General features: G+C 46.1%; 1 protein-coding gene and 1 long non-coding RNA gene across 2 annotated transcripts in view; both read left to right on the top strand.

The window, feature by feature from the left end:
- LOC135246858 (Fc receptor-like protein 5) overlaps positions 1 to 12,018 on the top strand; it is a 64,004-nt gene extending 51,986 nt beyond the window's left edge. Inside the window, exons 9-11 of the mRNA XM_064320143.1 lie at positions 3,255 to 3,278; positions 3,639 to 3,896; positions 11,314 to 12,018. Of these exons, the coding sequence (XP_064176213.1) occupies positions 3,255 to 3,278; positions 3,639 to 3,896; positions 11,314 to 11,741 (710 nt within the window). The 3' untranslated portion in view covers positions 11,742 to 12,018. The remainder of the gene's footprint in view (positions 1 to 3,254; positions 3,279 to 3,638; positions 3,897 to 11,313) is intronic.
- Positions 969 to 1,911, top strand: LOC135246860 (uncharacterized). The gene is made up of 2 exons (XR_010327989.1): positions 969 to 1,350; positions 1,790 to 1,911. It is a non-coding gene; the product is annotated as an uncharacterized LOC135246860 (long non-coding RNA).
- Positions 12,019 to 13,030: the final 1,012 nt, after the last annotated feature.

The following is a 13,030-nucleotide window of genomic DNA, read 5'->3' as shown; positions in this document are numbered from 1 at the left end:
TAGCACCTCAATCTTGTGTACGTTTTTTAGTGCACAGACAAGCATCCCCATCTTTTCAAATGAAGGCAACCAGCATGCTGCTTGACTATTCAGTCTGACCAATCAGAGGAGCTGTCACGTTGTGTTTGGACGCTACTCCTCACAAACTGAAGCCACCTTTCTGTGGACCACACTACAGCCTCTGGACAGCACAGTAGCCAATCACATACTCCCAGGGCTTCACTCTAGCCAATTGTGAGCTGTCCTGCGGGTCCAACATTCACAGTCAGCTCTGGCACAGTTGGGTTTTTTAGACCATGCAGTGTTTCATTTCACAGACAACCAGCGCATTTAAGCAAGGTGATGCCCTAAAGTCACTCTGATTCCCTGCAATAACAAGTGAAGTTGCGCATTTTTCTTTAGTTTATAAAAATAGAGAAGAAAACATAAAGCTGGTTTGCTGTGCAGGACCTACTTCCTTATTTTTGCTCTCACGAACAGAACCCCCCAAAAGTGTTATAATGGTAGAGGGAAATTGGTTATTTTTTCTCTGTGCTTACGGTAATTGGATATGAATATGAGACAAAAGTACAGTCAGCTTTTAATATCATTGCCTCCTGACGGAGTGTAGCACAGTGGGTAAGGAACTGGGCTTGTAACCAAAAGGGTTGCAGGTTCGATTCCCGGGTAGGACACTGCTGTTGTACCCTTGAGCAAGGTACTTAACCGAAATTGCTTCAGTATATATCCAGCTGTATAAATGGATACTGTGATGGCCTCTGGGCCATAGCCTGGCCTATGTGGGTGTGTGTCTCTCTCTCCTTGCTCGTTTGGGAGTGGCTTTCTTGCTCTCTCTCTCCTAGCCTTGCCCCTCCCATTTTTAATTGTGCTTGCCCTTGCCTAACTCTCCTCCCCTCTCATTAGCAGATTGGCTTCACCTGGAGAGGCGGCCATAAAGCATGGCTTCACAGCTGGTTCAGGCTCTCTCCACTCCTGCCTGGATGGCAGCTGTTGGGCCTGTTTAGTTTCTCTCTTTGAATTTTTTTGATTATTTAAATTAAAATTATTGTTTAACCAAGTTCTTTACCGTGTGGTCTCCCCTTTTTTGTTATGACTTTAATGTGCGGTCATAACAAATGGGGGCCTATTTTTGGACCTAGTTTTTGTAGTTTTGGATTTGACATTGTTTTGTCTAAAACAAATACCCTAGACTTAAATTCTGAGGCATAGTTTTTGCAGGGGGTCAGTTGTTGGGAGACACACGGTAATTGTTTTTTGGTTTATGCTTTATTTGGTTAATATTTGGTAAATTTTTTTTTGTTGTTGCAAATTGAAGAAGTGAAATACAGGGAAACACCAAGGTGATAATCAGTAAGTGCTGTTCACAGCCAATGTGCAATCATGGGGATGAATATTGCCTGTTAGTTATGTCACTGCTAGCTGACTGGAGCTAAAGTCAATGTAAAAAGTTGTGTAAGTCGCTCTGGATAAGAGCGTCTGCTAAATGCCTGTAATGTAATGGTATGTGTGTTACCATTTCTCAGAAACTGCTGTTTTTGTGTTGAGTCCCCCTATTTTCAGCTGGGTAAAAGTAAAAAAAAAAAAAAAAAATTTAAATGAAAAAGCAGAAGTTCTTTCCTCCACACTTTCAGCTTTCCATTGCATTCGTTTTTATTTTTTAATTTTTTTGTCTCATCTGTTCACAAAACTGCTTAAACTCTTCAGGCTTGTCTTTGTTTTTTTTTGGCAAATTCTATTCTGGCCTTTTGATTCTTGACGTTGATGTGAGGTTTTGCATTTTGCTGTTTAGCCTCTATAATTCTACTGTCAGAGTCTTCTGCATTTGGCGGCTTGCTATATCTTTACCCCTGCCCTCTGGAGACTGCTGGTGACATCACTGACCGTAGTTTTAGGGTTCTCCTTCACAGCTCTTCACAGGATTAATCTGTCATCAACTGCAGTACAACTCATACAGGTACATAGAGTTGTATGTAGCCTACACAACTCACATACAAGTTTGGATAGTTTATTCTGTTTGGCACTGTGAGTGTCTGTGGGTTTTCTGGCTTCTGTTGTTGGTGCCTTTTTGTCAGTAGACAGCTAATGTAAGAGTGATCTTCTGCACATATATATTTAAATTTAGTTGATTTTAGTTACAGGAAAGCGGAAGGTAAAGCAGTGATGAAGTAGAAGTGTGAGAGCTTCTGTGAAAATTTTTTCGCAACTTGCTGTTCACACAGGCAGATAAGAAAAGAATGCATTAGAGGTGCTGTACAGTATGTATAATAGCCCAGGGGTTTCTTTTTTCTCGCTCTTTTGATCACTGAAGTTGCAGCACTAAACTTCCTCTTGAATCATGCCAGCAAACAGAGGGGTCACATTGATCTGTGAGTACTACCGAATCAGTTTTTTAATGTAAAGGTTTTTAACAGACAAGTATGTTTGTGGTGATATTTGCATTTGATTGAAAAAAAAAAACAAGAACAACACATTTGTTAAATTATGCTTAAATAAATAAGTATGATTTGACCTCACTAATACTAAAATGCTCTACAGCATTTGGAATTGGAATAACTTGCGTTATGGGAAAAGAAGAAAATTATGACATTTTTTTGTGCAAGAAGAAATACAATCTTATTTATTTGTTATTTGAAAGAGACATTGGACAGTTAGTAACTGCCAAAGAATTAGCTTGATAACTAAATTTCATCAGTAGTACCTTGGCAGGTGGGAAAGTGGGAAAATTTACAAAAAATATGTACAAGCAGCTATTTGCAATTATAATATAAAGGTTGGTGTGCATCAATACACTCTAGCAGTAAAATGAAAAAATATAAATAATCGCAAAAGGTACCAATGTAGCATATTGTGCTACAAATAAAATAATAATAAAATAAAAAAAATTACATGATAAATGGTAAAACAATTGTACTTAATAACATGTCAGTGGTGATATGTAACTGGCTTTTTAACCAGAACTTTCAGTGTATTTTTGCACAGAACATGTAAAGGCTTCAAATATTTTCACACAAACAGATACACGCTCCATTCAAACTGATCATTACCAAACTCAAACACTGACTGGTGGACCTGAGTTTACCCAACTTCCACAGTACTGCATGGATGACATCTTGAAATCAAACCGCAATGATGGGGATGTATTTAGGCTTTATTTGGAACATATTTATGGTTTTGTATTTTTCTTGCACTTATTGCATTTCTTTGGCCATTTCGATGATGATGTCAATGATTCCTGTATTTATTTTTTTTAACAGTGCTGAGTCTAATGACAAGACTGGGTGAGTGTTACTAGATTTTAAATCAAACCCCACCTTCTGTTACCTGATAATTTATCAGAGATAAACCTTATTCAGACAGTTTAGTGAAACTTATGATTGATAACAGAATGTCATGCTTCACAATAAGACTGTATAACAGCATTATGATGTGATTAATTTGACTGCATATGTGGACGGTAACGTAGAAATATTATTCTGTGAGACTCGAGGCATGTCCTACAGTAGGCGGTGATAGAGAGATCACAAACCTAATCAGTTCATTACTGTTCTAAAATAATAAAGCCACAGCATTAATCACTATAAACATGTCATGAGTATTTAAACCCATGTACTGACGTAGTGCATGCACTGTTTGTACAGGGAGCCCAAAGGCTGTACTGACTCTGCAGCCTAACCGGCCCCTGTTCTTCACTGGAGAGACCGTCACTCTCACGTGTTCGGGACAGACATTCAAACATCATAGATTCTTTTGGTACAGAATTGAACCAAATATGTTGCAGACAATGCACACATCCCAAGAAAACATCTACACCATCGCATCTGTCACTGAAGCCCACAGTGGTGTATACACGTGTGCTGCTGAATCCACAAGTGATCCTGTCAGACTGAACGTGTCAGGTGAGTCAAAACTGGTCAGCAGCTGAACACTGGCGGTCTCACTCGTCCCACAGAGAGACCATATTTAACACATTTATTCAATCTTCCCCAGTGCACATTGTGCTTCCCTTACCAGTTCATTTATTACAGGCAAATATAAAATTATAGTTTTAAATAATTAACTTATTTTCACTTAAATGGGCTGGGTATACCACCAACTGAGTTGAGTTTCTGCCTGTCACACTGTTTGCATTGTTAATATTTGGCTTCTGTATGTTTTAATCCATGGAATGTAGCCTTTTCTATCTGTTATGACAATGAGAGAACCAACTGCTTTAACTCTTTGTCTCAACCTCAATCAGAGCATGCCTGTCCCTCTGTAGTCATGCCTACACTCCACTAGCAAAGTTGTATGTAGAAGTTGTGTAAATCGCTCTGGGTAGAACCATCTGAGAATGCCTGTAATGTAGTGGAATGTAATGAGCGGTTAGAGCTGTGACACAGTCTGTCAGTCTTCACAGCCTCGCCCACACCCATTCTGAGATAGTCACATGCTTTCCCAGTACATGGATAAGCGAACCATGTTCTGCTGTATCACAGATTAAAGCCAGTTTGCACTGTGTGTTTGATTATGCCATTATTAGGAACCTGGGGGAGAGATTCAGTCTGTTCTCTGTTATAGAGAAACCCCCGCCTGTCCTGACTGTCTCTCCACACAGACAGTTATATGCAAGAGAACATGTCAGTCTCTCTTGTAAGGTTACAGTGACTTCAACTGTCTGGGAATATTACTGGTAAAAAGGAACTGGATCACATGACATTGCCCATATTTCCAGAACATCTAAAGGCTTGTACATCCTCAGTGTCGCTGCACTTACACACACAGGGGGAGACCCAGTCTGCTACACAGAGTATAGTCACCCCACCCACATACAGGTATCAGGTGAGTGCTGACAGGCATTTTTGTGCAAACACATTCCCATAATGCACTGGGTCCAACTGCTGTGATGACTCTGGGATCCTGTTCGTTAGTTTAATTCTTGTACCAATTCGATCAGGATCAGAGCTTTTTCATTTCTGATTTTTTAATATCTTCTCTTAATATCATTGAAAATAGGAATGCAGCTGCCCTGGATTGTTGTAGTCTGTAGTTCCGGTCACTTGTCTCCCCAGTACTGTCTCTGTGTCTGTGTTCCCTGAGCTGCTTCACTCCCCTGTACTTGCGTGATTTCACTATTCGGGTGGTTCCGGGTTTTCGTGGTTTCCCCCCTTCTTTCCAGTCTCGCTTTACTTTCTTCCTGCTGATTTCTAGTTTTACTAATTTCTACTAATCCCTACTAACTTATAGATTGTAAAGTACTAACCTCGCTAATATACTAACATGTGAATATTACTAATGGACTAACACACACTAGTTTTGGGTTTTTGATAGTTTAGATCACTATACTAATACATTAACCAGTCTCCCCTTTTCCATGCTGCGCTGTAGCTCCGCCCCTTCTTTCTAGCCTGCTCTAACGCTGAGTTCTGCAATTGCCTGCACCTGTCTCTTGCTCTAACTGCACCTCTCTCTCTCTGCACGTGTTTTACCTGCTAAACCCAGGCCGTCTGTTATCATTGTTGTCTATGTGATTCCAGTCCGCGTTTTGTCAGTCCCCTGTCATTTAATTAGTTATCCTAATGTTCTTCACCTGGATGTTGTTTGTTACTCCGCCCTCACTCACGTAACCCCTCCTTGATTGTTACCTTCCCCAGTGTATAAATGTCAGTCTTTTCCACCATGTCCCTGTCAGAACGTTGATCAAATTCATTGTGCCGATTATTTGTAAGCCTTTGTATTTTGAGATTCCTGCGACACCCCTTTGCCTGACTTCTCTTTTGCCTGCCCCTTTGTACCTTCGCTATTTCTGATCTCCTGGTTTTTGACTTTTTGCCTGTCTTTTTACTTTTCTTCTGGAAACTCGATTCTGTACCGCACTCTCTCTGATCACCTGGCTTCGAACTTCGCACGGAATAAAGACAACGTTTTCTTGGATTTCCCTGGTCTGCGCGTGGGTCCTTACTCTGAACGTAACAGTACGTTCTGACCAGGATGGACCCAGCGGACCCTGCCCAGGTACAATTTGTACTTGGGCAGCAGGGAGCCATGTTGGGACGCCACCAGTCCCACTTGGAGTCGGTCTCTCACCAGCTGCAGACTCTAACCTCCTGCGTGGCAGAGCTGACATCTGCACTCCGGGCCTCCTCGCCTGGCTTCGCTCCCCAGCAACCTGCGGCTCCCGCTACGCCTGACATCCCACCTGCACGTGCTCGTGAACCCCACCTTCCTCCTCCGGAGAAGTACGACGGAGAACCTGGTGGCTGCCGCCCATTCCTTATCCAGTGCCGGCTGATCTTCCAGCTACAGCCAGCTACCTTCCCCACTGAGCAGGCCCGAGTTGCCTACATAATCACGCAGCTCACCGGGCGAGCTAGGAAGTGGGGAACGGCCGCCTGGGAGGAGGGGCTTCCCTGCGTGCAGACCTCCACGCTGCTCGCAGAAGAGATGAAACGGGTCTTTGACCGCTCCAAGCACGGCCACGATGCGGCGCAAGAACTCCTGCACATGCGCCAAGGTGGTATGACGGTGTCGGACTTCGCCATCGATTTTCGTACTCTGGCTACCGCCAGTGGCTGGGAGAAGAAGGCTCAATACGACACCTTCCTCAATGGCCTGTCTGAGCGCGTGAAGGACGAGCTGCTGACCCGGGACCTACCCGAGGACTTCAACGATCTCATTGCCCTGGCTATCCGCGTGGATTCACGCATCCAGGAGCGCCAACGGGCTCGCAGTCAAGGTGTCTACAACCGAGCAGTCACTGAGAGGTCCAGGACCACTGCTGCATCCCCTACCAACCCCAAACCTCCTCCAGTCATGATGCCGGACCCGGAACCCATGCAAGTCAACCGTGCTCGCCTGACCCAGGAGGAGAGGGATAGAAGGATGCACACCAGGTCCTGCCTCTACTGTGGGAAACCAGGTCACTATGTCGCAGCCTGCCCGTTAAAAGACAACGCCCGCTAGTGTATCGAGGAGCACTAGTGGGCATGATTCCGACTGAATCCTCCTCAAAGCACCGGACTTGCCTGCCTGTCACCATTGAGTGGGGGGGACGAACCAAAGGGACCACCGCTCTCATCGACTCCGGGGCCGAGGAGAACTTCCTGGACGCTGGGGCCGCCGAGAGATGGGGAATCCCCTTGGAGAAGGTATCATGCCCCCTAGTGGCCAACTCGCTCAATGGTCAGAAGTTGGCGAACATCACCCACACCAGCGTTCCACTCAAGGTTCGGCTCTCCGGTAACCATCAAGAAGAGCTTCGGCTCCACATCATTGAATCTCCCCACTCACCCATCATTCTCGGGCACCCCTGGCTTGAGAAGCACAACCCCACCTTGGAATGGAACTCGCACAAGATTTTGGGCTGGAGCCCATTCTGTTTAGCATCTTGTCTGCGAGAGGCCCATTCTTCTGTTCCCGAGTCACCTCATCCCGAGAAGCCGACGGATCTGTCGGCGGTTCCTCCCGAGTACCTGGACCTTAAAGAGGTCTTCAGCAAATCCCGAGCCACCTCTCTGCCTCCTCACCGCCCCTACGACTGCGCCATTGACCTGAAGCCCGGCACCACTCCCACCAGAGGTCGATTGTTCTCCCTGTCTCGGCCGGAGACGGAAGCTATAAACAAATACCTCCAGGAGTCCGTGACTGCCGGCATCATCCGTCCTTCATCCTCACCAGCGGGGGCCGGATTCTTCTTCGTGGGGAAGAAGGATGGCTCACTCCGGCCGTGCGTCGACTACCGTGCCCTCAATGACATTACGGTCAAGAACCGTTACCCACTTCCCCTCATGGCTTCCGCCTTCGAACTCCTGCAAGGAGCCACGATATTCACCAAGCTGGACCTGCGCAACGCCTATCACCTGGTGCGCATTCGAGAGGGCGACGAATGGAAGACAGCCTTCAACACCCCTACCGGACACTGGGAGTATCTGGTGATGCCCTTCGGGCTCACAAACGCACCAGCTGTTTTCCAGACACTGGTCAATGATGTTCTGAGGGATTGGATAAATAAGTTTGTTTTCGTATACCTGGATGATATCCTGATCTTTTCCAAAACTAAGGAGGAACATATCATCCAGGTCCGCAAGGTGCTCCAGAGACTTTTGGAGAACCGCTTATTCGTCAAGGCGGAGAAATGTGAGTTTAGCTGTAACACCACCTCTTTCCTGGGGTACATCATCTCCGCCGGCAGCATTCAGATGGACCCCCAGAAGATCCGGGCGGTTGTGGAATGGCCTCAGCCAGACTGTCGTCGGGAACTGCAACGTTTCCTGGGCTTCGCCAATTTCTACCGTCGTTTCATCCGTAATTACAGTTCTCTGGCAGCCCCACTCACCGCCCTCACATCCATTAAGACCCGATTCCAGTGGAACGCCCAGGCTGAAACAGCCTTCCGAGCCCTCAAGAACCACTTCACCTCTGCACCCATCCTTGTTCATCCTGACTCTGCTGCCCAGTTCATCGTAGAGGTTGATGCCTCCAACATTGGGGTGGGAGCCGTTCTCTCTCAGCGTTCACCCAGAGACAATAAGATCCATCCCTGTGCCTACTTTTCTCACCGCCTGACACCCACGGAACAGAACTACGACATTGGGAACCGTGAGCTGTTGGCGGTGAGGATGGCTTTGGGAGAGTGGCGCCACTGGCTGGAGGGCTCTCAAACACCTTTTCTGGTGTGGACTGATCACAAGAACCTGGAGTACCTTCACACAGCCAAACGCCTCAACTCTCGCCAGGCCCGATGGGCACTCTTCTTCTCCAGATTTGACTTTACCCTTGCTTACCGCCCTGGGTCGAAGAATACCAAACCTGACGCCCTCTCCCGCCGGTTTGAACCACCCACCAAGGATCCCTCACCTGACACCATCCTCCCGCGGAGCTGTTTCATCAATGCCATCCACTTGGACATCGAGGAGAGGGTTCGTAAGGCCCAGGAGGATGAGGCTGGTCCAAGTAATTGCCCAGCGGATCGTCTCTACGTTCCTGCCCAAGTCCGCTCTCAAGTTCTCCTTTGGGCCACGCTTCGCAACTTTCATGCCACCCGGGGGCCACCAGAACCAGAACCTTTATTCAGAGACGCTTTTGGTGGCCCTCCATGAAACAAGAGATCTTGGACTTTGTGGCTGCCTGCTTGGTCTGTGCCCAGAACAAACCCTCTCACCACCCACCCTCAGGTCTGTTACAACCCCTCCCCATCCCACACCGCCCCTGGTCTCACATAGCGTTAGATTTCATCACAGGCCTACCCCCATCCAACACTTTCACCACTATCCTCACCATAGTTGATAGGTTCTCTAAAGCTGTTCACTTCGTCCCCCTCACCAAGCTTCCCTCTGCTAAAGAAACCGCCAACTTACTCATTCATCACGTTATTAGACTACACGGCATCCCCACTAACATAGTTTCCGATAGAGGCCCCCAGTTCACTGCACATTTCTGGAAAGCTTTCTGCTCACTGTTGGGTTCATCCATTAGTCTATCCTCAGGATTTCACCCCCAGACCAATGGCCAGACCGAGCGGGCCAATCAAGTTATTGAAACCGTCCTTAGATGCCTCTGCTCCAAGAATCCCTCCTCATGGTTTTATCAGCTACCCTGGGCAGAGTATGCCATAAACTCTCACACCTCCTCTTCCAAACTTTTTCCATTCGAGTGCTGCCTAGGGTACCAGCCGCCTCTGTTCCCTAGTCAGGAGGAGGAGGTGGGGGTCCCCTCAGCTGAAGCCTTCATCCGGCGCTGCAGAAGGACATGGAAGACCGCTCGCTTCAACTTGCTTCGCGCCAGCGCCAGGATGAAGGTGACGGCCGATCGCCGCCGCTCTAAAGCCCCCTCCTACAGAGTTGGACAGCGTGTTTGGCTCACCACCAGAGACATTCCCTACGTGTTGAGTCCCAGAAATTAGCTCCTCGTTTTATTGGCCCCTTTCCTATTGTTAAAATCCTCAGCCCCACTGCTGTTATATTAAAGTTACCCTCCACCATGCGCAGAATTCACCCCACTTTTCATGTTTCCCGCTTAAAACCCGTTGTTACCCATCCCCTCTGCCCTGCCCCTGAGCCCCCCCTCCCCCCCGACTCATTGATGGTGGTGATGCCTACACCGTGAACAAACTGCTGGATGTTCGTCGTCGGGGTCGCGGCCTTCAGTACCTGGTGGACTGGGAAGGCTACGGCCCCGAGGAAAGAAGCTGGATCCCCTCTCGCTTCATTTTGGATAAGCAGATGGTTAAGGACTTTCATGTTAAACACCCTGTGCCACCGGTGAAAACGCCAAGAGGCGTTTCCTAGGGGGGGGGGTACTGTTGTAGTCTGTAGTTCCGGTCACTTGTCTCCCCAGTACTGTCTCTGTGTCTGTGTTCCCTGAGCTGCTTCACTCCCCTGTACTTGCGTGATTTCACTATTCGGGTGGTTCCGGGTTTTCGTGGTTTCCCCCCTTCTTTCCAGTCTCGCTTTACTTTCTTCCTGCTGATTTCTAGTTTTACTAATTTCTACTAATCCCTACTAACTTATAGATTGTAAAGTACTAACCTCGCTAATATACTAACATGTGAATATTACTAATGGACTAACCACACTAGTTTTGGGTTTTTGATAGTTTAGATCACTATACTAATACATTAACCAGTCTCCCCTTTTCCATGCTGCGCTGTAGCTCCGCCCCTTTTCTTTCTAGCCTGCTCTAACGCTGAGTTCTGCAATTGCCTGCACCTGTCTCTTGCTCTAACTGCACCTCTCTCTCTCTGCACGTGTTTTACCTGCTAAACCCAGGCCGTCTGTTATCATTGTTGTCTATGTGATTCCAGTCCGCGTTTTGTCAGTCCCCTGTCATTTAATTAGTTATCCTAATGTTCTTCACCTGGATGTTGTTTGTTACTCCGCCCTCACTCACGTAACCCCTCCTTGATTGTTACCTTCCCCAGTGTATAAATGTCAGTCTTTTCCACCATGTCCCTGTCAGAACGTTGATCAAATTCATTGTGCCGATTATTTGTAAGCCTTTGTATTTTGAGATTCCTGCGACACCCCTTTGCCTGACTTCTCTTTTGCCTGCCCCTTTGTACCTTCGCTATTTCTGATCTCCTGGTTTTTGACTTTTTGCCTGTCTTTTTACTTTTCTTCTGGAAACTCGATTCTGTACCGCACTCTCTCTGATCACCTGGCTTCGAACTTCGCACGGAATAAAGACAACGTTTTCTTGGATTTCCCTGGTCTGCGCGTGGGTCCTTACTCTGAACGTAACATGGATTTTGTCCCTCATTTAGGGTGATTTGATTTCTCCATAGTCATAAAAATTCTGGCATGACAACAGAACTGTGACCCAGCCTGTTTGTTTCTACAGCACTGCCTAAAGCCACTCTGACGGTACAGCCAAAATGCCCACTGTACAATGGAGAGACCGTCACCCTGAGGTGTGAGGTGGACTCCTACAGCAACTGGATATATTCCTGGTACAAAGACCAGACCCAGATAACTGTGTCTCAGACTGCTGGTCACAGTGTAACTGGTAACAGACTCACCATCCCTGGTGCTGCTGGGTCTGACCAGGGGCAGTACTGGTGTGAGGGGAGGCTGGAGGGGAGAAAAGTGACATCACAGCCCAGCGACTCCATCAATCTGACTGTTGCAGGTGAGTCTCAGGTACGCTTTCAATTTGGATATGTCACATGCTCTAGTGGATTCAGATCTGGGGACTGTGCAGGTCATTGGAGTAAAATGAAGTCGCCGTCTTGTTTGTGGAACCAGCTGAAGGTGACGTGTGCTTTGTGACATGGCGCATTACCTGCTGGAAGTATCAACTTGATAAAAGGTAGACTGTGGTCATAAAGGGATGCACATGGTCTGCTACAATGCTTAATTATGTTCTGGCACTCAATTGATGCTCAGTTGGTATTAAGGGGCCTAACGTGTGTGCCACAAAAACATTGCCCACACCATTACACTACCACTAACAGCTGTTACTGCTGACACAAAGAAGGATGGGATTTTTATGCAGTATGGATTCATCCTGTTTTGCCAAATTCAGACCCTACCATCTACGTATGTGTCGTTGTCACGGTACGGGGGCTAGGACCCAGGCGCAGAGTGGGAAAAAACACGAAACTCAAAAATGTTGATACAAATAAGACTTTACTAACAAAAAACAGAACGAACAAAAAGCCATGAGGGGCATATAACAAAAACTAATAGAATACAAAAAACAGAACTTCACAAACACAGAAAACAAGTGGCAGAAGCACAAGCAGGTCAAAAACACAGGCAGGTACATATGGTCAAAAACAAGCACAAGTCGGAAACAAACACAAGGAACCAGCACCCGAGTCAAGGGAACAAAGAACTTAAATAGACAGGGGGTAACAAGACACAGGTGAACTCAAAAAACAATCAAACCAGAAAAGGAGGGGATAACAAGACAGGTGGGAACAATGATAGAATAACGAGACAACAATAATACAATTAACAGAGGGGAGCAGGACACAAAACAGAAGTGCCGCCACCTGGCAGCCCAACAAGGGAAACACAGACAGGAAAACACAGAACCATGACAGTCGTAGCAAAAATTGAGATTCGTCAAACCAGACATTTATCCATTCTTAAATTGTTTAGTTTTGGGTTGTGTATTCAGAGATGTCCTTCTGCACAGCACTGTTGTAAATAGCTGTTATTTAACCATTTGAGGCCTTTCTGCTAGCTTGAATGAGTCTGCCCATTTACTCCGACGCTCTCATTAATGAGGTATTTTCACCCACAGAACTGCTACTCACTGGATTTCATTGTTTATTGCACCACTCTCTGTAAATTTCAGACATGTTATTGGGATTCTAATGAACTCAGCAGTTCTAGAGGCTTTGTATAATTAGTGTTAATTTCAATGATATTCAACTTATGCTCACACTATAGAGAATACAAATATTCTGTGAATGATTTCACATATATAATTTACTTTTGAAGTTATGCTTAAAATATTTATATTTTATGAAATATTGCGCAGGATCACCTATTGATTCAAAGATAATTAATCTGTCTGACATGGTTCTTTTTCCCTTGCATTTTATACA

Source organism: Anguilla rostrata, unplaced genomic scaffold (assembly GCF_018555375.3).
Source record: "Anguilla rostrata isolate EN2019 unplaced genomic scaffold, ASM1855537v3 scaf0954, whole genome shotgun sequence".
Lineage (NCBI taxonomy): Eukaryota > Metazoa > Chordata > Actinopteri > Anguilliformes > Anguillidae > Anguilla > Anguilla rostrata.
The sequence above is the reverse complement of the archived record's forward strand: the minus strand, read 5'-3'. Positions and strand labels throughout refer to the sequence as shown.